This window comes from Phacochoerus africanus, chromosome 5 (assembly GCF_016906955.1).
Source record: "Phacochoerus africanus isolate WHEZ1 chromosome 5, ROS_Pafr_v1, whole genome shotgun sequence".
Lineage (NCBI taxonomy): Eukaryota > Metazoa > Chordata > Mammalia > Artiodactyla > Suidae > Phacochoerus > Phacochoerus africanus.
The window spans coordinates 91,821,353-91,849,157 of record NC_062548.1 but is presented as its reverse complement, the minus strand read 5'-3'; the positions used below and the strand labels follow the sequence as shown (position 1 = coordinate 91,849,157).

At 37.2% G+C, this 27,805-nt stretch overlaps 2 protein-coding genes across 2 annotated transcripts in view; one reads left to right on the top strand and one right to left on the bottom strand.

Moving 5' to 3' along the window:
* Positions 1 to 207, bottom strand: part of ASB3 (ankyrin repeat and SOCS box containing 3) — a 114,887-nt gene extending 114,680 nt beyond the window's left edge. Inside the window, exon 1 of the mRNA XM_047782090.1 lies at positions 2 to 207. The gene's annotated coding sequence lies outside the window, so the exon portion shown is untranslated. The remainder of the gene's footprint in view (position 1) is intronic.
* ERLEC1 (endoplasmic reticulum lectin 1) lies at positions 208 to 27,522 on the top strand. The gene is made up of 14 exons (XM_047782094.1): positions 208 to 558; positions 7,588 to 7,692; positions 9,179 to 9,259; positions 10,000 to 10,077; positions 10,217 to 10,280; positions 11,766 to 11,800; positions 13,739 to 13,962; positions 14,056 to 14,185; positions 18,183 to 18,344; positions 19,322 to 19,381; positions 20,265 to 20,389; positions 22,941 to 23,018; positions 23,357 to 23,432; positions 26,611 to 27,522. Exons 1-14 carry the CDS (start codon positions 397 to 399, stop codon positions 26,680 to 26,682), a joined length of 1,452 nt encoding a protein of 483 aa, XP_047638050.1. The 5' UTR covers positions 208 to 396; the 3' UTR covers positions 26,683 to 27,522.
* The last annotated feature ends 283 nt before the right edge of the window (positions 27,523 to 27,805 follow it).

Genomic DNA, 27,805 nt, shown 5'->3' with positions numbered 1-27,805 from the left:
CCGGCTCGGCGTGCAGCCACTTCTTCGTCGCCAAAAAGGCTGGTCGGAGGCCGGGTCTTTCAGGGTCCCTTTCCGGGAGACCGCTGCGTTCGCTGCCAGCCGCGAGACTGCAGTTGCTGGAAACCGGAGAAACCAGGCTGATGTCCCGGCTTCCGTAGGCGTTCGGCTCAGCGACCCCGGATGTTGATGTGCCGCCCGCCCCGGAAACGGTGGCGGGAAGCCCAAGGGGGCGGGGGCGGTGTTGTAGGGCTCTCCGGAAGGAGACGTGGCGGCGGTTGGGCCCAGGGCTCCCTGGCCGCTTGGTAGTCCCGCCGCCTCCTTCTCCTCCTCCCCCTCCTCTCGTCCTCTGTGGGCCGAGGAGGTTGTGGCGGCGGCTGGAAAACTCGGCGGCGGAGGATGGAGGAAGGAGGCGGCGGCTCTCGGAGTCTGGTCCCAGGCGGACAGGTGTTACTTGTCCTCTGCGGTCTCCTAGAGGCGTCCGGCGGCGGCCGAGCGCTCCCCCAGCTCAGCGATGACATCCCTTTCCGAGTCAACTGGCCCGGCACCGAGTTCTCTCTGGTCAGTGCCCTCGCGAACCCGGTAGCCATCTCTCTTCCTCCTAGCGCTCAAGGGCTCGGCCCCTTCCTTTGGTCTTCTACGCTTTTTACCCCTAGAACCTTCTCTCTAGGCGCACACTTCCTTCCCCAATACAAAGCTTCACTGACCCCGCTTTCATTCATTCGTACAGCAAATGTTTATCCACTACGTTGTCTGGGATGTGCCCTCCATGCTCCGCTTTCGGGACAGGCTCTCTCCCTTTAAAAATCTGTCTCACTTGACCTTACCAACACTCCCACCCTGTGGAAGAAGCTGTCCCAGAACATCGTCGGGCGCACACATCTATCTTTTTGTAAAGTCATCTGCAGCTCTTCCTCCACCAGAAGCCTTCTCTCCTTCCAGGAGTATTACACACCACTCTTCTCACACAACCAGTTCTACTGTGAATAAGAGTTCTCTCCCTCATATTCGCTCTTTCTCTCATATATACACACAATACATATACGTATAAGGCCCTCTTTTCCCTTCCCAAGTTGTTTCTGAGAGTGCTGTTTGGCCTGTGAGAAGTTAATGACGCTGTATGCAGAATATCCTTTACAGTTTTCATGTATTTACTATAGCTATTATTTAAGACTCCAGAACGTGAGATTTTATCATTGGATTTCCTACGTTGAAGAACATATGTATTACCTCAAAGTAATGAAAATTTGCACTTCTCCCTTTGGAAAGTGGACTGCTGAAGAGTCTTTCTATCCACTGTAGGCCAATAAAAATTGTGCTCTTGTGATACTTACCGTATGGGTAATTGATACATTTATTTCCAATAGAAGACCAGGAAAATGCAAAATTTCTTTTTTTTTTTTAATACTTATTCCACTACCTGCAGTCTTTCTACTTGGAAAACTATTTTAGTGTGTTATTCTGTTACTCTTTCACTGAAACGTGAATAAGTGAAACTGTGATGTCAGCACAGAATTTACCAGGGTAAGGGATGTCATCATTACCACAATAGATTTCTATTTGCAAATGTTAATTTTTGCTAATATTTGTGCTTTGTTTTGCCACCTCTCAGTTTTCACTTCTTCATTTCTAGTAGTCAGTGGTTCTCAAGTTTATCTAAGTAAGTATTTCTCTAAGAAACCTGATATATCTTTTTATTAATACTAGGAAATATTGATATATTAAAATACTCATATAAATGTTTACTGTAAGCTAGCTATAACTTTAGGAGGCTTGGAATGATAATGCTTTAGTCCAACTTCCGTTATTATTTCCACAGGGCATATTTAGCATGACCTTGGCAAATGTTTAAAGAATGTGGTCATTTAAATTTTTTACTCTTGCACCTGTGGCAAAAGGCATGCTGATATGTGGTTCTGAAGATTTACTGATCTATAGCAGATGACGGAAACCAGCCTTTTTATAAGTTACTACCAAGTTGTTCAGTTTTTTTTTTTCCTTTTTTTTTTTTAGCACTGGTGTTTGCTGGCTAAGAAGTTATGGGAAAAGATCTCAGACTTAATGTACATTGTACTAACCTTTCATATATCTAACAATCTCATTTCTAAATTTTGTTTGTAATTTTCTTTGGCAGTGAACTGTAATAATCTAAAACGGACACGTTTGAAGTTCCCTCATAATGCAGCACGTTAAGGATCTGGCATTGTCATTTCTGTGGCTCAGGTTACAGCTGTGGCACAGGTTCGATCCCTAGCCCAGGAACTTCCACATACCGTAGATGCAGCTGGAAGGGAAGGAGGGAGGGAAGGAAGGAAGAAAATGGTCACATTTGAAAATATGAGAAGAAAATTTTTTCTTTTTTTTAAGTTTGGATTATTTTCAGAAAAATCTGGAGGCATTTTCCTATAAGTTGGCAAAAGTTTGTGTCCTTCACACAGAAATAAGCCCCAAGAGTAATTATCTTTTGATTCTTTAAAATATTTTTATAATCTTAAGGTTTCCATTCCCTACTTTATACAATTGAAACTATAGTCCTCCCACCTGGCACTGTCATTTTTTATAATAAGGCCATTTGGATGGACATTTGTATGTAGCTAAGCAGCTGTATGAACTAGGATAAAGGTATTTTTCTATCACCTGAAATTGGAAGAGACTGGATTAGAAGATCTGAATTTGTTTGCTTTAGGGCCACACCCACAGCATATGGAGGGTCCCAACCTAGAAGTCTAATCGGAACTGTAGCTTCTAGCATGCACCACAGCCATAGCAAAATCAGATGCAAGCTGAGTCTGCAACCTACACCACAGCTCATGGCAAGGCTGGATCCTTAACTCACTGAGCCAGGCTTGGAATAGAACCTGCGTCCACATGGATGTTAGATTCATTTCCACTGAGTCTTGGCGGGAACTCCTGACATTTTTTTATCTTTAAACTTTTCTGTGCTTTAAATCATATTTCTATTCGGATTGGTCAAAATAATAAGTAATCTTTATAATTCTGCTTTCAAATTTACTTAGAAAAACTAATATATTAAGCACCAAAAATATTTACATTTATAAATGTCTGCAATAATTAATGGTTATGATATTGTTTACTGGTTTTTAGCAGTTTAGTTTTGTGTATTTTCTTTCCAAAATACTATTTCTGTGTCATTGTAGTGTTCAATTATTCATTACTTTATAAAGTTTGTGAAATTTCATTTGTTTGTTTTTTTACGGCTGTACCTGCAGCATATGGAGGTTCCCGGGCTAGGGGTTGAATTGGAGCCACAATTGCTGGCCTATGCCACAGCCACAGAAACGCCAGATCCAAGCCTCTTCTGCAACCTACACCACAGCTCATGGCAACATGGGATCCTTAACCCACTGATCCACAACCTCATGGATACTAGTCGGGTTTGTTATTGCTGAGCCGCAGCCGGAACTCCATAGAGTTCGTGAATTTCACCAAAGGAAAACCAAAAAATAAGTCTTAATTTTCTTTCTATTCCTTCTTTAATATAGAAGTGTATTCCTCCTCAAAAACTGTCCCTAGAGTCCCCGTCATTGTGCAGTGGAAATGAATCCGATTAGTAACCATGAGGTTGCGGGTTTGATCCCTGGCCTTGCTCATGGGTTAAGGATCTGGCGTCGCTGTGAGCTGTGGTATAGGTTGCAGATTTGGCTCGGATCCTATGTTGTTGTAGCCGTTGTGTAGGCTGGCAGCTGTAGCTCAGATTGGACTCCTAGCCTGGGAACCTCCATATGCCATGGTGTGGCCCTAAAAAGCAAAATAAATTAATTAATTAAAAAAAAAACCCAACTGTCCCTAAACACTGCACTTAGGGAAAAGGGTGACCAACTCCATGGTTCAAAGTATGTTATATATGTTAACAAGTTATGCCTTGAGTTTGTTTTACAGCCTCTCACAGGATAGTTTCTCTCTCATCCTCTATCTTAATTCCTCCAGACTAGTGTTAGATATTAGGAATTTCTGCCCTGCCAAGATACTTTTTAAGTTCATTGACCTTACAGACCACCCCCTCTTTTCTGAATTTCATTATATTAAAATTTGATTTTTATTAAATCACTAATACTGCCTTTTACTTGGAAATAGTTGAAGGTGTTAAGTTATATAAAACAAGATTTTTTAATTACATTTTTTTTAAAAAAGGAGTTCCATTGTGGCTCGATGGGTTAGGAACAGAAATAGTTTCCATGGAGTTGTGGGTTCTTCCCCTGGTCTTGCTCAATGGGTTAAGGATCCGGTATTGCTGTGGCTGTGGTGTAGGCTGACTGCTGCAGCTCCAATTCTACCCCTAGCCTGGGAACTTCCATATGACACAGGTGCTGCCCTAAAAATAAAAAAAAAAATAAAAATTTAGCACTATCTGTGATTTCTGTATATTCACAATTTATTATATATTTTTGAAAGTAAGAACCTGTTTTACAAAAGCAAAAGGAAGCATTGTAGTAGTACATCAAAAAAATTTAACTTAGAAAATCATGAAAATTTCTTTTTCTATTATGAAAAAATAGGGTAAAGTCTGTTAAAATTTTAACTTTGTGATCCTAGTAAGTCACTCATTATATCAGCACAGATGGAGGAATTGCTGCTTGGTCTGTTTTATTGAAGAGGAATGTAGTCCTTCCTAAACTAATGAAAAACAAATCTTAGTGGCAACAAAGAATCTTCAAATAAGAATACTCACAGCTTGGAGTTTCCTTGTGGCACACTAGGTTAATGATCCATCGTTGTCACTGCAGTGGCTCAGGTCAGTAGGTTCAGTGCCTGGCCTGGGAACTTCCGCATGCCATGGATGTGGCCAAAAAAAATTGTTTAATTAAATAATTAATAAAATAATAGGGATGGCATCTATTTCTGTTACCTTTTACCTAGACCTTAAAAACAACATGCAGAGGAATAAATTTCATCACAGACATAAAACCCAAAATGAGCTTTAATTACAAAGAAAGAATTGTCTTTGTTTGCTGTGATTCCTGACAAGCAGTTTCTTTTTCCATTGTTACCACTGTGGTGAACATTTTAGTAAATGAGTCAATATTGCTGTACAGTCTAACTCTGAACATTAGATTGCAGGTATTTCACAAGTAGAGATGAATACGTGTAAGTCATATGCTACTGTCCACCTTCACTCCAGTACAGGAATGATTTGACAAGACTTCAGGCCCTCCATTGATAAATGAATGTGAGTCATGCTTTACACAGCTCACCGTCATATATTCTGAATGTATCTTAAAAAAAAACCCAGAAGACATTATAAATGTTATGTAGCATAGCTGTTTGATCACTCAACTGAATAAATGTTCCTAAGGACCCCTTTATCATAAATTTGGCTTTGCAACTCTTTCAGATCTCTTTTTAATTCCTCTTTTCACTTAGAGTGATTTTTTTATTAATTTTTATGAATTTATTTATTTATTTATTTTTGACCACAACCCCAGCATGCAGAAATTCTCAGGCCAGGGATGAGACCAGCACTGCAGCTGTGGCCAGAGCCGCGGCAGTGACAAGTGAGCCACCAGGGAACTTCATAATGATTTTTTAAACAAGGATCCTTGGCCGTAGTCCTGGAGTCTATATAGTGATTAAGAAAACTTTGACAAAAGCTGATTCAAATATGTTAAAATAGTTAAGAGCACACAGAATATGGAACCATTCTGCTAGGGTTCTTCTCTGGGCTGTGTTACTTACTAGCTCTGTTACCTTGGACAAATTATTTAAGCTTTGGGCTTCAGTTTCCTTTCCAGTGAGATGGATGCATTGCTTCTGTTGAGCAAGAGTGAGATAATAAAGGTAAAGGACTTAGTAAGTACTGTCCTATAGCTAATAAAACTAGTATTTACTGTTGTTTTTTATTTTGTTTTGTTTTATTGTCTTGGGAAAACATTGACCTAATTTGTATTTGTGTTTAAGATAACAGAAGTTTTGGAGTTCCCATCGTGGCTCAGTGGTTAACGAACCCGACTAGTATCTATGAGGATGGGGGTTCTATCCCTGGCCTTGCACAGTGGGTTAAGGTTGCAGCTGCAGCTTGGATCCCACGTGTTGTGGTTGTGGTGTAGGCCGGCAGCTACAGCTCCAATTCAAACCCTGGCCTAAGAACCTCCATATGCCTCAGGTGCAGCCCTAAAGAGACAAAAAAAAGGACAACAAAAGTTCCAAGTAGTACTGGTTTTATTAAAGTTAAGAGTTTTGGAGTTCATTTCGTGGCTCAGTGGTTAATGAATCCTACTAGGAACCATGAAGTTGCGGATTCTATCCCTGGCCTTGTTCAGTGGGTTAAGGGTCTGGTTTTATTGGCGCGAGCTGTGGTGTAGGTCACAGACGAGGATCGAATCCCACGTTGCTGTGGCTGTGGCGTAGGCCGGCAGCTACAGCTCCAATTCGACCCCTAGCCTGGGAACCTCCATATGCCACAGGAGCGCCCCTAGAAAAGGCAAAAAGACCAAAAAAAAAAGAGAGAGTTGTTTTTGTTTAAAAAAAAAAACAAAACAGGAGTTGTTTTTGTTAATTTGAGAAAAGTACAGAAGTACATAATAAGGGTGGTTCTTTCCTGGCCAGAGATAGCCAAATAGTGTAGTGGTTTTACAGGACTGTAACAAGAGATAAGAGAAAATTGAATTATCACAGAACACTTCTCATAGACTGAAAACCTCTGCCTTAGTAGTTAGTGACATTTGCTATCGTGAAGCAGAGATTTCTTCTTAGTTAAATAATATTAGTTATATTAATTGAAATGTTGATTTGATTTATATTGGTTTATGTTTGACTTGTGAATTTGATTGGTTATATAGTATAGAAATCTTTAAGGATAGTTTTACTGATATACACTGTGAGTTGGCAAACTACATCTTTGGGCTCGCCCACCCCAAACTTTATTTTTGTAAATAGGTGATTTTTTTTTTTTTTTCAGAATGCAGCCTTGCTTATTCATTTACGTATTGCCTATGCTCTTATTTACTATGCCAATAGTTGAGTAGTTGTAGTAGAGACCAGATGGCCCAATCAGGCCTAAAATATTTATTCTCTGGCCCTTTACAGAAAAAAATTTGCTGACCCACTATACCTACTAAAAAAGTTAAGTCAGCACAGAGGATCCAAAGTGATTTTTCTAAGTAATTTATCCATATGTTCTCCAAATATGAAAAATACTGCACTACATTGTGTTTGGGTGTCCCATCCAGCAGAACTGAGAGTGTGTTTGTAAGCTGCTGTATAGACTCTCATATATGGGTGGTAATTGTTTGTTGGAGTAAAAAGTATTCAGTGATGATGTATCCATGAATAGTCATTGCCTCATAATGCTTTTTAACCTATAACTTCAGCCTGTTGCATTACTGCTTTTTTCTTTACACTCCAAACTTACTATTTTTGTTCATTTTTTTCCTGTTATATCGTAACACCAGGATAATGTTTATCAGCTTCATTTTGTCATTTAAAAGTATATAGAATCTTTTCTCTGCCTTTGGAAGTATATTTAAAAGTCCTCTGTTGAAATGATGCATTAGTTTGACCTACAACTATAAATTATTCGATGTAGTTGTTTTAATCAAAGAAAGTAATGTACATTTTTTGTTCTGTTTCTAGCCTACAACTGGAGTTTTATATAAAGAAGATAATTATGTCATCATGACAACTACACATAAAGAAAAATATAAATGCATTCTTCCCCTTGTAACAAGTGGGGATGAGGTAAGTTTTTATAAATATATTGATAATCCCTGTCACCAAAGGTATTTATTTAAAACATTGCAGCTGCATACTTTAAAGTAAAATTGAGTGACAAGTTTCTCAATAGTACTGTCTTGCCATAAAAATAATAATCATTTGGAGTTCCTTCATGGCTTAGTGGGTTGAGGATCTGGTGTTGTCACTGCTATGGTTCTGATTACAGCTGTGGCTCAGGTTCAGTCCTTGGTCAGGGAACTTCTGCATGCCATGGGCGTGGCCAAAAAAAAAATAGTAATTACTTTCATAATTCCTGAATTCTTTGATTTAACAGTTCAATTGGTAAAACTTAGCAACCAGTTATTAATGTTTTAGATGAAACTCTAATGCCACACGCACTTTCTTTTATAGAATTGTGGGTTTGAAAAAAAATTAAAATTTGAATATATATGACATTTTTTATAAGGAATTGCTAATAAATCTATAGGTACCTTGTGCTCTCTCACTGCCTTAGCTCATGCCCTTTTCTTTCTTCTAAAATACCCTAACTGCCTCTTATCCATCCTTCAAGGCAATGACTTCTTTCAAGATGAAACAGGAGAGGCAGCATGGTAAAATGGAAAGGACACCAGCCTAGGAGCCAGGAGGCTGAGGTATAGGCTATAGTTAGCTGTGGAACCCTGAACAAATTTGAAACTCAGTTCCTCTACTGAATGCATTTATTGAGCAAATTACATAATATTTTTACAGTCTGTAAAATGGAAATATTAAGCTCAGTGAGTGTTTTCTTAAGTTTTATTCAGATTTAAAATTTGTGAAAGACTGGAGCTCCCACTGTGGCACAGCAGGATTGGAGGCATCTCTGGAGCACTGAGATGCAGGTTCAGTCCCTGGCTCAACACAATGGGTTAATGATCCAGCATTGCTACAGTTGCAGCACAGGTTGCAGCTGCTGCTCAGATCTCATCCCTGGCCTGGGAACTCTATATGATGCAAAAAAAGAAAAAAAATAAATAAAATCTGTGAAAGACAGCTATCTATTTCATTTTGTTTTAAACCTCCTCAGGACAAAGTACACACAGATGCAATCACCTATGTAAATATATGCCATTCAAGTCTGAAATGTAAAAATACATAGAAAACTGAGAAGTACCTTAAAACTTTCCAGTGTATTTTATAAGATTCAGCTCTTCTGATGCTTTCATGGCTAAAATTTGTTTAGATGCAAGGATTTAAAAATTTCAAAGTAGACTTATAAGAATTGTTCAGGAAACTGATACTCCAAAACCTTTTTCTAAGAGAATAAAGAAAGGAAGATTATTCTGTGGCTCTGTATTTTATACTTCAGTTCTTTTGAAAGAAGTGGCATACCATAGGATCTTATTAAAGATTCTGACTTTTTTCCCCTTTTGTTTCCAAGCATTTGTGATTTGACCAATGAGTTAATACCTGAACAGCAGAGTTGGGTGAAGTTCTAGAATAATTTTATTAAACTCTAGTTCTTTCATAGGAAGAAGAAAAGGATTATAAAGGCCCTAATCCAAGAGAACTGTTGGAGCCACTATTTAAACAAAGCAGTTGTTCCTACAGAGTATGTATTTTATGTTTACTTAATACCTAGAAAATAAATTTCCATCAGGCAGTAGACCCTTGAAAATAATTGCTTCTTTTTATTCTGTGTATCACATTTTAAGTTAGTTATAAATCTAAAATGTTGCTTAATAATTTTTTTCTTAATAGTATTTTGTTCATTTAAATTCCTTTATAATATGTGTAGCAAACACCCTACAATATCAATTATCAAAATAATATCACTAACCAAACTGCTTTGAATATTTTTCAGAGCAAAAGAAAGTCTCCTTATATATACTTTTAATAAAAAATGCTAAGTGTGACTTTTTTAGGCTGTGTAGAAAATGACCCCATGGCCATGTGTTTATTACGCACCCCAGGTGTATTTTAGACCTATTTTCCTTCACAGAATTTTCACATTTAGCTAATTAATGAAAACAATGAATAGGCTTCAGAAATTTCTTATGTTCTGAGGCATGATAATAACTTACATTTAATGAAAGTTTAAATCTTCAGAGAAATCTACTTAGTTGCTTAAAATATCAAAAAGTAATTCAATTGATGGAGGTCTCTGGTGGCGCAGTGGGTTAAGAACTCAGCATTGTCACTGCAGTGGCTTGGGTCACTGCTGTGGCACGAGTTCAATCCCTGGCCCAGGAGCTTCCATATGCTGCGGGTGTGGCAAAAAAAAAAAAAAAAAAAGGCGATTCAATTGAATCATGTGGCTTTTGTATATTTAAGTGCATCCATCTCTCTTAGATTGAGTCTTATTGGACTTATGAAGTATGTCATGGAAAACACATTCGGCAGTACCATGAAGAGAAAGAAAGTGGTCAGGTATTTTTTTCTTCAAAATATGAAATATGGAACATTATAAAATGAGAAGTTTAATTATGGGATTGATGGTTTTAAGTTATATTCTTAAAAATGTATTTGCAGAATACTTACTATATTTTTATTTTGTTTTTAAATATAGAAAGTAAATATTCATGAGTACTACCTTGGAAATATGATGGCTAAGAATCTTCTATCTGAAAAAGGTTTGTTTTTACAGTATGATTTAATACTAATGCTGGAATTTGGTTTAAAGTATATGTTCAAACTGAAATTTAAAAGATCTTATTGAAAACTGTATGAATTTTAAAACCCTAAAATAAATTTCTGAACAGACCCTCAGAAAACTTTTCCAAAGAAATCTTTTTATCATTTCCTGTTTCAACAAACATTATGCTTTTTTTCTACCTATTAATGAAATTTGTAAATCTGGTGAGATATACGTGCCATTGATGTCATTGTTGTATTTATATAGTATTAGTTCTTTGCTTGGTTTAGGCAAAGGTTTTACATATTGAAATAAACATGTATTGTTTCCCTCAAATTGTGAAATGTTTTTATTAATCTACATAATATTTTTTTCCTTTTTTTTTTTTTTTTTTTGCTTTTTAGGGCAGCACCCATGGCATATGGAAGTTCCCAGACTATGGATCAAATCAGAGCTATAGCTGTTGGGCTATGCCACAGCAACTTGGGATCCAAGTCATGTCTCTGATCTACACCACAGCTCACGGCATCACTGGATCTTTTAACCCACTGAGCAGGGCCAGGGATCAAACCCGCATCCTCATGGGTACTAGTTGGGTTCGTTACCATGAGTCACAATGGAAACTCTCATTAATCTATAGCATTCAAATTGTTTAACTCATTTAAGATTAAACCTCTCACTAAGATAAAAAACACTTCAGAAGAAAATTATTGTGGCCAGTTTTTATGCCTCAAATAAAGTACATAGGTAAAGATGTAATAATTAAATATGGCTCTCCTTTCAGAGTTCCCATTGTGGCTCAGCAGGTTAAGAACCTGACATATCTCCATGAGGATGTGGGTTTGATCCATGGCCTCACTCAGTGGATAAGGGTCCAGCATTGCTGCAAGTTGCAGCGTAAGTTGCATATGTCCTTCAGAGCCGCTGTGGCTGTGGTGTAGGCTTGCAGCTGCAGCTCTGATTCTATCCCTGGCCCAGGAACTTAACATATGTCACAGATGTAGCCTTTAATTAATTAATTAAGACTCTTCTTCCAAAAAAATCTTTTCAAGGAAACTAGCCAAAAGTAGTAAGATAAAAATTATGTATATATTTTGTGTTTTCTTTAGAAAGAAGTTTAAGATTACAGAGTTGATTTGGAGTTCCTGTTGTGACTCAGTGGTAACGAATCTGACTAGTATCCATGAGGATGTGGGTTCAGTCCCTGGCCTCAGTGGGTTAAGGGTCTGGCTTTGCTGTGAGCTATGGTGTAGGTCACAGACAGGGCTGGATCCTGCGTTGCAGTGGCAGAGGCCAGCAGCAGCAGGTCCAATTCAACCCCTAGCCTGCGAACCTCCATATGCCACAGGTGTGGCTCCAAAAAGCAAAAAAAAAGAAAGAAAGGGAGAAAAAATTACAAAGTTGATTGAAAACTTAGCATTTATATCTTATATTTATCACTAGTCATTATGTATACTTACTTTACTCTTGTATTAATCCACAGAAGAAGAAGCAGAAGAAAAGGAAAAATCAAAAGAGGCAAGTGAAAAATACTGATTTTTTTATTCTTAACATCTGTTGTTAAACCGAAGTTTATGCAGCTTAGTTGATGGAGTATAGCCATGGGTTCTTTAACTATCAAATACCTCACAGGATTTGGTCAGAGAAAATTCACAGTTTTTCTGAGAAAAGCTGTGCTATAAAAGAGTGTCTGGGGAAGTTTCTGTAATAGCATTATATCCCTTCTGTGCAGAGCAGTGGTTCCTTCAATCTCTTTAACATTGGAAACAATTATAATTGGAGTTTTTGCAGCATTTTCTGTTGTTTAGACCCTATCTCCTGTGGGGAAACAGATAAAATTTTATATGTAAGTAAAAGCTTAGAGACTGCAAGCATCTTAAAAGCAGGGACTGTCTTTTATCTTTTTACTCCACAGTGCAAAGCAGAACGTCAGACAGTTGTAGGTCCCTCATAAATATTTATTGAATGTGATGCACAATTAATGACTGAAAAATAGGAAAGGAATGATTCCTTAGGGTGACTAATTACAGTTTTTAAATCCCCTGTTGTTCAAGGAATGGTTTCTGAATCCCATGAGTTTCCATAAAGCTAAATAACATATTGGTAGAAGATATTTCTGTAAATGATTTCATATCATAATGATACTTTTATTAGATGTAAGGTACAATCGCAAAAGACCTTAAAAATTACTTAAAAGGCATGCCTGTAACTTAAAAGGGTGGCTTTGGGGGAATTGATAAGCTATACATAGACACACATAGCATTGCTATTTTAAAAGATTTTAATTTTACAGACTACCTTTGAGATAAAATATTTATCTCAAAATATTTTTGGCTCTGGAGGATAGCAAGATGGAATTCAAAGTGTGAAATGATAATGGAAGAGGAAGAAAAGGGTAAGGGAAGAAAACTAACATTTATTGAGCCCCAGTTTATAAGCCAGATACTGTGCCAGGCATGTAACAAAGGGTAATGCTTAATTCTCCCCGCAACCTTTGAGTGTATATTGCTGTCACACTTTTACAAATGACAAACACTAAAATTTGGTCAAAGTCATAAAGTTAATGAATTCAAAGCTTGAATTTGAACCCATGATTTTCTAATTCTAAACACTAGCATGAAAATAGCATACAAGAAATCTCAAATATTTTCCCTGGAAACATTTATTTATTGCCTCTTTCAGATATGCCGCTGACAGGGTAACAAAGTGATATAAGATGAGCTCCCTTCCTCCAAAGAGCTTGCTTGGAGATATTAATAACTTTTTAAAGCTTTTTCATTCAGTTTTCCTTCTGTTTATGTAGATAAAAGTACAGGAGCTAAGTCCTTAATAATCCTTGTCTTATGGAATGATCTCCTTTATTCCCCCATTCTGTGAAAATTTCTTCATTTACCTTTTGCTGGCTTTGAATACTTTTATATAGGAGTTTATATGCTGATAAGTTGTCTGTTAATAACAGGGAAGAAGAATTAAGCAGATTGATGAACGAGTACAGTATTTAGAGTTCTGTTTTAGAAGATAGTGTAACCCTACTTTTTGATAAATCCAACTTGATACTTTTAGAATCTAAATTCCAACACAGCCATTCACTGAGTAAAGAAAACTCTGACCAGTTTAGTATAGTTAAGTTTCTGTATTTTATCTTGGTCTCTTTCTTTAGAACTATTGAAAATAATTCATATTAATCATGTTATTCTTTTATATAAATGGACGTCTTAATTTTGGCACCAAATAAAAATTTCCTTTTACAGCTGTATTAAGTTAGCTCCAAAAATATGTATTTGCCCAAATCAGAAGATGAATCAAAAGAATATTGGAGGGAAAGCTTACGGAAAATATAGAAATGTTACATTTATAAATAAAATGTAGTTTTCTTCCTTTCAGAATAAATGCTTCTCCCATCCTCACTCAGCCTCTATTTCTAATGAAAAGTCTGTCTTATACTCTTTTTTTAAGATTCCCACTAAAAATATCGAAGGTCAGATGACACCCTACTATCCAGTGGGAATGGGAAATGGTACACCTTGTAGTTTGAAACAGAACCGGCCCAGATCAAGTACTGTGATGTACATATGTCATCCTGAATCTAAGCATGAAATTCTTTCAGTAGCTGAAGTTACAACTTGTGAATATGAAGTTGTCATTTTGACACCACTCTTGTGCAATCATCCTAAATATAGGTAGGATGTGGATTTAATATTTTAAACATGAAATGCACACATACTTTTAAGGTGTCGTATGCTTAGCTTTAATGCTTTGTTCTTCCTGAACAGATTCAGAGCATCTCCTGTGAATGACATATTTTGCCAGTCACTACCAGGATCACCATTTAAACCCCTCACCCTGAGACAGTTGGAGCAGCAGGAAGAAATACTAAGGGTGCCTTTTAAGAGAAATAAAGAGGTATGAGATTATCTAATTATCTACTTGTCAGTGCTTCCTTTTCCAAATTTCAGACCATATATCAATATTTTAATGATTTCTGTGTTATAGTAGTAGTAGTAATTTATTTTCCTGACTCAAAATTGCCAATTTCAGGTTTTTTTAATTTTTTCCTTATCTCAGAAACTATTTTAGCATTCTCTTTCACTCATGATTTCATAATATTTTAAAGTTTGCCATCCTACTCATTTTAGTTAATTTTCGGCTAATTAACTGGACTTCCCAGCTAAGCCTCTTAAAAAAATAGACTGCAATCCATCTCCTAATGCTTTATTTCTTCTTCATCGCATTGCCATTTATTACCAAACCATCATTCTATCACTCTTCTGAAACTGTTCTTATTAAGAATAAGTCAACAGCAATCTTGTGGTTCTAAATTTGCTGAACATATATACATCTTGATCTTACCTGAACATTTGAAGCTTGAACTTTTCTCCTTTCTTTACTTCAGGTCATATCTCTAGTTAGACCTCTGGTTCTCTTCTCCTGTGTACTAGTTCTTTCTCTAATACCTGCCCCTTAAAATGTTGATGTTCCCCTGCTTCTATCCATAGCTGCCATCTCTATTGTACATAGTCTCCTTATGTGAACTTATCCATGGCCATTCTTTGAATTTCTGCTTTTATGCCCATGAGTTACTACAACTTCCAACACTGACCTTTCTCTTGAACTCAAAACACAATTATGGTAATTAACATGTGTTAAGTTTTTCAGCTATCATCTAATCCTCACAACAATCTATAAGATATACTATTATTATCCTCCTTAACAGGGTAGGGAACTGAGGAGGGGGAAGTGACAAATGATGGGTTAGAGATTAGAATCAAAGCACTCTTTTTTTTTTTTTTTTTGGACTGTGCCCACAGCATGTGGAAGTTTCCAGGCCAGGGATCAGACCTTTGCTACAGCAATGACAATACCAGATCCTTAACCACTAGGCCACCAGGGAACTTCCTGCTTCTCTCTTTTGAGGTGCTGTCTTGCCCTTTCATCTACATCTTGGACATACAAACATTTTCAGTCATCTCAAACTTTATGTTTTGCTCTTTCACACTGACCCTTTTCTTATCTCCCCCATTGTTTTTAAAGCAGTGTCCTCTACCCAGTTGTCCAAATTAGAAACATAAGTCATTTTTCTTACCAATCTCTTAATTCATCTCTAACTCCAATCATTTACTTAATGCTATCAGTGTTAGCCTCTGCTTTTCAAATCTGTCCTGTCATTAGTTGGGAGGACCCCATCATTTCCTAAGGCCAGAAACTAATCTCACACATCCTCTTTTAATCCTTCCAACACAGCCGATAAAATGTTCTTTCTGAAATGAACATTTGATTACTTACCTAATCTTTAACATAGTTAACATGAGCTATACCTCAGGATAATCTTATCAACAGAGAATTCAAGACCACTTATCATCTGGCTTCAGCCTCATCTCTTGTCACCATTCCCTTTATCCCAGTTATTTTGAACAACTTAAACATTTGCTCTGAGTGCCACGTTCTTTCCAACTCCTTGCCTTTGGGTATACCGTTGTCCCTCTTCTGCATCCCCCTCCTTCACCTGATGAACTAATGGAAGTTCATCAAGTGGGGGACTGAAGATGTGCTTCCAGTGTCACTTCCTTTGCAAGTGAGCCACGACTTCTAGTGGATTACCTCAAGAAGAAATAAATGTTTCCTCTTCTGTGGTCTTGTATTTTATTCAGTCCTCTATCATAGCTAGGATTTAGATGGCTAAAACTGGTTGTTTTTCCTGTGGTTCTTACATTAAAATGAAAGGAAAATAAACTATGCTTTCACTACTTAGGGTGATACCTTCCATGATACCTGGTATGCCATTGGTACTTAAAAGAGGGTTAATTGGAGTTCCCGTCGTGGCGCAGTGGTTAAGGAATCCGACTAGGAACCATGAGGTTGCGGGTTCAATCCCTGCCTTTGCTCAGTGGGTCAAGGATCCAGCGTTGCCGTGAGCTGTGGTGTAGGTCGCAGATGCGTCTCGGATCCCGCGTTGCTGTGGCTCTGGCGTAAGGCCGGTGGCTACAGCTCCGATTCGACCCCTAGCCTGGGAACCTCCATATGCTGCAGGAGCGGCCCAAGAAATGGCAAAAGGACAAAAAAAAAAAAAAGTGGGTTAATTAATTAACATTTAACTACAAGGCATTTTCTTTTGAATACTTACTGCAAAAGTATTGCCAGGTTCTTTGTAGATGTTGTGAACCCTGCCATTCTGATAGGAGGAAAAAATTACCTTAACATTAATCTTCATTTGATTTGAAGTGCTGTATTAAAAGATTGGAGATGGAATTCTGCTCTCCTTCTTGATAGTGACTTAGGAACTTACAGGCACTTAAAAGTCAGCTTCACAATCCAACTTTAATTATTTATTCTTTAAGGAAGAAGTGCCAGTTTATTTTTCTTTAAAGTGTTTAATCTACAAGTTAAGAAAAATTATTTTTAAAAAGCTACAGATGATAATGCTTTCAAAATACCTAGGATCTTTAGAGTACATGTTGTATATGAAAATCTTAGGTAATTCTCTCTAGGCAGAGTAATCATCTTTATTTCAGAATGATTAGTTTAGAAATTTAGTTTATGTACATAACTTTTCTTTAAAAAATTGATATCTGGCATATGGTTTGTCTGTTTTGGGTTTTTTTTTTTTTTTTTTTTTTTTTTTGGTCCAGACAGATTTCCTCTCTGCTCGTTGTCAATACCCAGTTAACTACCAGATTCTAACTCATTAAACTCTTTAACTGTCTTCTTTCCCACCCCATGTCTATCACTTCCTTACATTAGATAGAATCTCTTCATCTCTGGCCTGGGTTACTGCAGCTCCTAATTTGACTCTCCAGCTCCAGATTTGTTGTTGGTATTCCTTCTTCTTGCCACTGCCAAAGTAATTACTTAAAAATTTTTATCATACCATATCTTTGCCTGCAACCTAAAAGATAATGTCCAAATTTTTTAGCATCACATAGTTTTCCACCAGGTAGTGCCTGCTTTTCTCTTTAGTTTTAAATATCATTCCATACCACACATCTTTGCTCTTACCTCATTCTTGCACACACACAAAACACATACACTCACATAAACATAAATTTATGTAAATCACAAATTATTAATGTTTCATGAATTAAGGATTTTCTCTTTGTGAAGTCTTCATGTTTTAATTCTTCATCAAAGTCTCTTTCAATCACCTCTGCCCCTGTGACTCTGCTAATCCCTATACGCTTATGAGTTGCTGTCTTCTTTTATTAAATTTCATTTTCCTCCAGGACAACAACCAGATCCTGCTACATTTGAATAATTATAACTAATATTCATATTTGCTCCTACTCATCTCCTCTTTAGTCTGTATGTTATCCTTTCTTGACCCATAATAATCACATTTTCCAAAATGAAATGTAGAAACACAAAATCTAACAAATAGCAAAGTACTTAATAAAAATAATGGGCAGTTCCCATCTTGGTTGAGTGGTTAACGAACCAGACTAGTATCCATGAGGACGCAGGTTCAGTGCCTGGCCTCACTCAGTGGGTTAAGGATCCAGTGTTGCCATGAACTGCGGTGTTGATCACAAACACAGCTCGGATCCCGCATGGCTGTGGCTGTGGTGTAGGCCAGCAGCTACAGCTCTTATTTGACCCCTGGCCTGGGAACCTCCATGTGCCTGTGAGTGTGGCCCTAAAAAGACAAAAGACCAAAAAGAAAAAAGAATAATGAGACAAAATTCATGAAATGGAAATTATCCCTCTATGTTAGGAATGGTCACCATACCCTAACTGGTAGATGGAACTAACATTTGTCACTTTATACTATTAAGTGTTGCAAAATTCATTTTAAAAATGTGTCGATTTTATTTTCCAAATTTTTTAAAGTTTAAAAATAATTTTAAGTCATGCTGAAAAAATTATGAATGGCAAAGAAGCCCTTAAACATATTTATGTTTACTATTAGGAAGATTTACAATCAACTAAGGAAGAGAGATTTCCAGCAATCCACAAACCCATTGCTGTTGGTTCCCAGCCAGTGCTCACTGTTGGAACAACCCACATATCCAAACTGACAGATGACCAACTCATAAAAGAGTTCCTTAGTGGTTCCTACTGCTTTCACGGGGTGAGTCATGAACCTTCAGTTTAAATATTTGTCTTACAGCTTTCACTTGTATGTTACTTAGTCAAGGGGCATTAGCAAAAGAATGTTGTCTATAGAGATATGGCAGGATTCTGGAAGCTCCCCCAATGGACATTTTCTCTCTGCATCTCACTATAATCTAATGCGTAACCATTACGTTCTCTCTACTCTCAAGCTAAAACTTGACCTTTACTTGACAAAAATATGTATATGTAACTAAGTCATGTGTGATTTTGCCTAATTGCTGGAATGGGCATCAGGGATTGTAAAGCCTATGTTTTGGCTATGTAACAGTCATATTTAAAACTTGAGCTAGGGAGTTCCCTGGTGGCCTAGTGATTAGGACTTGGCACTTGCAACACTGTGACCATGGTTCAGTCCCTGGTCTGGGAACTGAGATCCCATATCAAGCAACTGCACACTGCTACCAGAAAAAAAAAAAAAAAAAGTCACTTGGGCTGGTATCTACAAAAGTAAAATTTTGCCCCTAACAGCACCAGTGGGAAGTACATTTACAAGTGAAAATTTTACTTTATTTTACCAAGGCAAAACAGCAATTTTCCTCTGTATGTCTATTTTTTAAAGTTTAAAGCTTATTTTTTTTAATTTTTATTTTCATGGCCACACCTGTAGCAAATGGAAGTTCCTGAGTTAGGGATTGAATCTAAGCCACAGCTGCAGCAACACCAGATCCTTTAACCCACTGTTCCCAGCCAGGGATCAAATCCACACCTCCACATCGACCCAGTCTGCTATAGTCAGATTCTTAACCCACTGTATCACAGTGGGAATTCCTTATGAGTAACTTTTAATTTTGATTTTCAACCATATTCCTAGTACAGTTTTTTTTTAATTATGTATATGTCCATCTCTATCATATGGCAGCATTAAAACAGACCCCAGTATTAAAACATGCCCCATTCTCTGTACTGTAACTTGACCTCTTTTCTTTCCTGTAGGGTGTCGGTTGGTGGAAATACGAATTCTGCTATGGCAAACATGTACATCAATACCATGAGGTATCAAACAGCATTTATATCATTCTACCACTAGATGGAATAAAGTTTCAAAATCTTTTCTAGGAAAAAAAGGGGGGTAGGCATTGGTGTTACTTTTAATTATGAGATGATTTTAATATGGGAATATTCTCTAAATTCTGGAAAATGGAAAACTTGGAGTTAAGACTAAGCCATTCATTTTAAAGTAGCATTATTTATTAACTACTCACATTTTTGTATTACTATGAGCCTGGAGAAATAATAAGCTACTGTGACTAATCTTTTTAATTTGATGAGGAAATTGGTCATTGTTATGATTCATCTATAAATTAAGAAAGTAAATGGTAAGATAGTATGTTATCACTACAGTTAGTAAAATAGGATAAATACAGCAAGTTTCTCAGCTAAAAGAAGGTACCATATATAAGTCCAAAATAAGTTTAAAGGTAACATTCAATGGCTTTTTATTTTTCCTTTTACTTATAATTTCATAAATCTATATTTTCCCACACTTGAGCCTTAGTCTGCTTAAATTTTGATGTTCAAGATCCATTAGTTTTATTTAGTTGTACTCTTTGGTAAGGTAAACTACTAGACATTGAAGACAAACATTAATAAATATTGACCTGGCTGTTTTAAAAGGCTCTTTTTAGTCTCCCAAATAAATAACTGGTAATTAGAGAATATTGTATTTTCATTCTTGAGATGTTTTGAGCTAAAAAGAGGAACAAGGAGTAAAGAATCAAGAGCTCAAATTTCTTCTCATCAAGTTTGACTGACATTATTATATCTAAACACAGTGTGCAGATGAAGACAAGGACTATAGCTGATAGGCCACTGGCATAACGTCTCTCTTTGATAATGTCAAGCATGCATTGTCACAAATATTTTTTTCATGTTTTAGGACAAGGATAGCGGAAAAACCTCTGTGGTTGTGGGGACATGGAACCAAGAAGAACATATTGAATGGGCTAAAAAGAATACTGCTAGAGCCTATCACCTTCAGGATGATGGTACCCAGACAGTCAGGTAAATACTAACTTTATTTGCCTTTGCATCTCATTAGTAGAATATTTAAAACTCAGAATATTGAAAGACATAAATTTAAAGTAAAATCTCTGGTCAGTTTGTTTGTTTTCAGGGACGTTTTTTAGGTTAGTTTTCTTTTTGTGGGGAAACAACATAGTGTAATAGTTAAGAGCATAGTTTCTTAAGTCAGATACCCTGGATTCAAATACAGCACTTGACTTACTACCTTGAGCAAATTCCATAATCTTCATAAGTCTCACTTTTCTTGTCTGGTAGTATCTGCCTCAGAGAATTGTAATATTTAAAGCGTAGTGCCTGGCAATAGCATGCAGTAAACTTTAGCTTCAGTCTTTAACAGGGTAGTGTATGGTCTGGAAAGTGGTGGTTATATTAGTAACTGGGTATTAGGTCTAAGGCTGTTAGACAGCATTTCCCCTTTCATGTGTAATCCTTTCCTCTTCAAATTACTTAATTCTATTTAAATATGCTCCAGCATTTCCCTTTGTTACTTAACTTTTATGAGTTAATGGTTGAAAATGGTTAAACAATGGCTTTTTGAAGAACTGCCTCACACTTCTTTCAAGCTATAAGATATATCTTGTTACAACAGAACTAAATTAACCTCTTTCCCAAGAATAACTAAGCTTTGGCTTCTCTTAAACCCCATTACCCAGTGAATTTTTTTGTTTTCTTTTTAGGGCTGCACCAGTGGCATATGGAGGTTCCCAGGCTGGGGGTCCAATCAGAGCTGTAGCTGCCTGCCTATGCCACAGCCACAGCAATGCCAGATCTGAGCAGCGCCTGCAACCTACACCACAGCTCATGGCAACGCCGGATCCTTAACCTACTGAGCAAGGACAGGGATCGAACCTGCGTTCTTGTGGATGCTAGTCAGATTCGTTAACTGCTGAGCCATGATGGGAACTCCCACCCAGTAAATTTTAAAGTATACATTCTTTTTCCTGCTCAGATGTTAATTCTGTCCTAGCACAGATGGTATTGAGAGACTGTGTTTTCCAAATGTGCTGACTTTGTGGACTGGCCAAAATCAAATTAGCAAAATTAGGAGTTTCCGTTTTGGCTCTGCAGGTTAAGAACCCAACTAGTATCCATGACCATTTGGGTTCGATCCCTGGCCTCACTCTGTGAGTTAAGGTTCCAGCATTGCCACAAACTGAGGCATAGGTCGCAGATGGCAGCTTGGATCTGGCATTGCTGTGGCTGTGGTGTAGGCTAGCAGCTGCAGCTCTGATTTGACCCCTATTCTGGGAACTTACATATGCCATAGGTGTGGCCCTAAAAAGAAAAAAAAAATAGTCAAATTAAGGGATAGGCATTGAAGTATTAATATACTAAACATACATATTGTATGTTTCAAGTGAAAATAGCTCATGGTACCATGTGCAACAAATACTGAAGCACAGGAGTGTGAGGCTATCAAAATTAAGACTTTTCTTTGGTTCCTGCTCATTTGTAATTATAGCTTAGCCTAAGCTTTACCTTTGTACAACTGCATTACAGTGTTTTAATGGGTGAAGCTGGATGGAGAATGGAAGACTTTCACAAAGTGAACAATATACAGGGATGAGGAAATGGTTAACTTTAAAACTTTTTAAAAAGCAGTTTAACCAAAAATATTTGTATACAAATAAATGATATGCAAGTTGAAGATCATTCTTATTAATTAAACTACTATGAAGTATCTCAGCTCTGTATTCTTTTTTTTTTTTTTTTTGGTCTTTTGTCTTTTTAGGGCTGCACCTTCGGCATACAGAGGTTCCCAGGCTGGGGGTCCAATCAGAGCTGTAGCCACCAGCCTACACCAGAGCCACAGCAATGCCAGATCCAAGCTGCATGTGCAACCTACACCACAGTTCATGGCAATGCCAGATCCTTAACCCACTGAGCAAGGCCAGGGATTGAACCTTGCAACCTCATGGTTCCTAGTCGGATTCATTTCCTGGGCACCATGACGGAAACTCCCTGTATTCTTTTTATAGAAGCTGACTTTCTCTGTGTCATAACTTTAAAAATACTTTTTTTTTTTTTTTGTCTTTTTAGGGCTGCACCTGTGGCATATGGAGGTTCCCAGGCCAGGGGTCTAATCAGAGCTACAGCTGCTGGCCTACACCACAGCCACAGCAGTGCCAGATCTGAGCTGCATCTTCGACCTACACCACAGCTCACGGCAACACCAGATCCTTAACTCACTGAGCGAGGCCATGGACTGAACCCGCAACTTCTTGGTTCCTAGTCGGATTTGTTTCCACTGTGCCATGATGGCAACCCCTAAAAATATGTATTTTTAAGGAGTATTTTATAGTCAGATTTTTTTACCCGCAACTTCTTGGTTCCTAGTCGGATTTGTTTCCACTGTGCCATGATGGCAACCCCTAAAAATATGTATTTTTAAGGAGTATTTTATAGTCAGATTTTTTTTTTTAACTAATGCAAAGTGGTACTTCTAACCATCTTCTCACCCTACCCATTACAATTACTCTGAATTAGTGAAGTTTTAGTTTAATAAATCTTGTATGTTTTTCTGATTCAGGATGGTGTCACATTTTTACGGGAATGGAGATATTTGTGATATAACTGACAAACCAAGACAGGTGACTGTAAAACTAAAGTAAGTTAGACCATCAAATCCTGCTTTATGCTTTTCTCTAGTCTGCTTCCTATGGGCAAAAATTTATATAAATATAAATTATAGTTATGAATAATTATATTTATTGATAGTAGTTTATGAATTTCTCCAAAATTGTTTTATCATAAAGTAATAAAATTATAATTTAATGTAATTTTATTTATTCATAAGTTATTTATAATAGTTATTATCATTCTGTTATTTCTATTGTTTATTAAACTATACAGAACCACTTACAAGGCATTTTTATCACTGAGAGGAATACAGTTTAAAATAATTTTGCGTGGTTTGGGCAGTGCCTCAAGTACTCTCTCTTTTAGGTGTAAAGAATCAGATTCTCCACATGCTGTTACTGTATATATGCTAGAGCCTCACTCCTGTCAGTATATCCTTGGGGTAAGTGAAAAAACTAATACTCAGGAATTCATTTTGGGGCCCTATTTTAATTTTTAGCATTAATTCTTGTAAGGACCTTCAGTAGTCTCCAAAGTTTAATATAACCTTCATACTGCCTCAGTAAAAGTTGACATCTTTTTTAAATTGATGTGTAAAAAGAAAATGCAAAGTTCTTAAGTATTGAGTCTGAATTTTTAACTGTCACTCAAAAGAAGGCATCTATTACTGCAGAAAATTTTCTTATACCCTTTCCTATCAGAACCTCAACTTCCAAAGAAACCCCCTTCTGATTTCTGATACCATACATCAGTTTTACCTCTTTTTTAACTCCGTATGGATGAGATCACATAGTATGTAATTTTTTATGCCTGGTCTCTTTGACTCAGCATGTTTTTCAGGCTCAGCCTTGTCATGATTTTATTCCTACCAGCAAGCTATGAGAGTCCAGTTGCTCCAACATTTCTTGTTGTCAGTCTTTTTTATTTTAGCCATTTTAGTGATTTTAATTTGCATTTACCATATGAAAAATGGTGTTGAACACCTTTTCATGTGATTATTCATTTATGTACCTTCATTATGAAGTGTCTAACCAAATCTTTTCAAAGAATTATTCTGACACATCAAAACAGTAAGAAAGACTATTCAGGACTGTTGCCACAGGTGTCAGGACCATCACAATACGGGAGAGAGATGTAGCTCATTTCTAAATATAGCAAAACAGCTGGGGATAGATAGCCAACAAGCAGAATGGCAGGGGTGGGGAAGTAGTGATTGAATGGAAAATTACTAAAAGGAGACATCAAGGGTAGGAGATTTTGCTGAACAGATTTAACAGGAGGATCAGATATCAAAGGTCTCAAAGGAGGAATTTGATGACCCATGAGGGGTGATGAGTTATTGAGAGTGAGGGATTCTCTCTCAACTGGCTTATCAGAATTCTTGCTACAACTGGACTTGGCAGGCCCAAGAACAAAAAGAAGCCTAGTTTAAAAGAGGGCTCACGAGGAGCCTTAACTATGGTTTGGTCAAGGACAGAGTTTTTCTTAGTCTTTTACCCATTTTTGTGTTGTCTTATTATTATTTATTTCTAGGAGTTCAGATATATTCTGGATATGAGTTGTTTGTATTTTTATTGCACATTTTCCACCCAATCTGTGGCTTGACTGTTCATTTTCTTAATGTCTTTTGATGAGCCAAAGTTTATTTGATGAAGGAGTTCCTGTCGTGGCTCAGCGGAAACGAATCTGACTAGGAACCATGAGGTTTCGAGTTCGATCCCTGGCCTCACTCAGTGGGTTAGGGATCTGGCATTGCCATGAGCTGTGGTGTAGGTCACAGACACGGCTCAGATCTGGCGTTGCTATAACTCTGGCGTGGGCCGGCAGCTGTAGCTCTGATTAGACCCCTAGCCTGGGAACCTCCATATGCTGTGGGTACGGCCCTAAGAAGACAAAAGACCAAAAAAAAAGTATTTGATGAAGTTTATTTTCTCAATATTTTTTCCATTTTATTACTACTTTTTTTTGTTGTTGTTGTTGTTCTGAGAAATTTTGCCACTTCAAAGTCAGGAAGATATTATCTTCTATTTCCTTCTAGAAACTGTGTGAGTCTACTTTCGGTTATGTAACACCTGAGGGTGGTTTTCTTTGTATTTATTCTGCTAGAGTTCACTGAGTTTTCTTGGATTTGTGGTTTGATATAATTCATCAATTTGGGGGAAATTTTGGCTATCACCTTTTAAAAGATTTCTTCTGCCCAATTTTTGTTCTGTTTCTGGGACTCCCAATTAAACATGTTAGTTTGAAGTCATCCCTTAATATCAGATATCCTTTATTTTATTCTCACCTTTTTCTTCTTTGTTTCAGTTTGGGTTATGTCATTTCTATTGAATTGTCTTCAAGTTCATTGATTGTTTCCTTGGCTGTGTCCTGTCCACGTATTTCCATTTAATTTTTTGTTTTGTTTAGTTTTTGTTTTTTTTGTTTTTTTGTTTTTTGTTTTTTTTTTTTGCCACGTACATTGTAGATGGTAGTTCCCAGGCCAGGGATCAAATCTGAGTTACAGCTACAGCAATGTCTGACCCTTAACCCACTGTGCCAGATCAGGAACTCCCATTTGGTTCTTTTCAATGGTTTCAATTTTCTCTTCCAAACTTCTCCTTCTGGTCACACATGTTGCCTACCTCTTCCACTCTCTCCTCCATCATGTTTACTATAATTATCTTAAATGTGGAGTTCCATCGTGGCTCAGTGGTTAATGAATCTGGCTAACATCCATGAGGACGCAGGTTTGATCCCTGGCCTTGCTCAGTGGGTTAAGATCTGGTGTTGCCTTGAGCTGTGGTGTAGGTCACAGACGAGGCTCGGATCCTGCATTGCTGTGGTTGTGGCGTAGGCTGTAGGCCGGCAGCTACAGCTCCAATTGGACCCCTAGCCTGGGACGCTCCATATGCCAAGAGTGCGGCCCTAAAAAGCAAAAAAAAAAAAAAAAAAATTTATCTTAAATCTGACCATTTCAGTACTTGGCCCATCTTTGGGTTTATAGTTTTCTTTGCCTTTTTCTTGAGTTGTGTAACCGATTGTTTTGCCATAATATGCTACTTTTTGTTAATGAAGACCTAGCTGTGTATTTATCTCTTATTCTTGTCCCTTCTTTTCCATCTCATCTTTTTTACTTAAAGTATCTTCACTACTTATCTAGTATTTTGTTGTTGTTGTTGTTGTTGTTGTTGTTGTTGTTGCTATTTCTTGGGCCGCTCCCGCTGCATATGGAGGTTCCCAGGCCAGGGGTCGAATCGGAGCTGTAGCCACTGGCCTACGCCAGAGCCATAGCAACGCGGGATCCGAGCCGCGTCTGCAACCTACACCACAGCTCATGGCAATGCTGGATCGTTAACCCACTGAGCAAGGGCAGGGACCGAACCCGCAACCTCATGGTTCCTAGTCAGATTCGTTAACCACTGCGCCACGACGGGAACTCCTTATCTAGTATTTTATATGGAGGACTAAAAATTGTTTTTTTTAAAAAGCTCAATTTGTAGAAGTGGCATTGACAGCTTATCTAAAACAAAGACTTGTGTATATTTGACAAATTTATATGCATGTATTTTCAGAATAATATTGAATAAAGACATTATTCAGCTTAGCAACTTTTTAATGGTTTTATTGTTGTTCTTTAGGTTGAATCTCCAGTGATCTGTAAAATCTTAGATACAGCAGATGAAAATGGACTTCTTTCTCTCCCCAACTAAAGGATAATAAAGTTCAGGGGGAAAAAAGATCATTGGAAGTCATGATTTCTGTCTGACCATGTGTCTCATTATAGAGCTTTCACCTGTTGGACCTCATCTAAAGGATCATATAAAAGGACTCTCAACCACTTTGTGAATATATATATGTGTACATAAGAGGTTATTGATAAACTTTTAAGGCAGACATTTTTCTCACTGTTTTCAGTTTTGTTGTGTCTTATAAACTGATTGTGTGGGGTTTTTTTGCTTGGATAATGTGATTCCAAAATAAGTATTGTCCAGGCAATTTAGAATCTATCCTAATGAAATGTCTTAATCGTTGTACCTATTGAAAGTTTTTTTAAATAATAGATTTATTATGTAAATTATAGTATATATAGCTAGTTAATGAAGTAAGGATAATGAAAAAAGAAAATGATAGGAAGTTGTTTAAATGAGAGACCGTGTTAAATGTGTAAATTCTAATGTCTGAAATCCTTTCAACAGATTTTTATTTAGCAACTGCTCTCTGCCAGGCGGCAAACTAGAAACCAAGCCCATGCTAAAGCCTCACATACAAGTTTTCTTCTTCTGCTAATCTCAAGAAACTCTTAATTGCAAAATGTTTCTTCTCTCTCAGAACTTTTATCTTTTCTTTCTTCTTGATTTGAGTGTGTCCCCCAAAATATGTACCTGGTGTAGACTGACATTGATTCTTCTCTTTTGACTTAATGATTGGCGCTAACAAAACACACTGTGCTGGCTATCCTTTGTACTCTCCTACTGTATACCACAGATTTTATTACTGGACAGTTTCACAACACAGTATTTATTTTAATGTGAATAAAATGTCCACAAGCAGTGTTGTCATGTCATTTGCAGATTATTCAGTTTTCTTTATTTTCTCCATTACCCTATTTCAACAACAGCATCCTGTTGTATTTTGTATGTACATATCTTAATGAGAACAGAAAAGTAGACATAAGATACTTTACTTTTCCACCTTTTCAGTAGTTCTGGTCAAAGATATTTTAGTTTGAGAAAACTGACTATTAGAAGGCTATTACAGATTTTAGTAGGAAGCAGCACAGGTAGAAATAGCATTCACTTTGAATTCAAACCTAGGTCCAGATACTCTTTAACT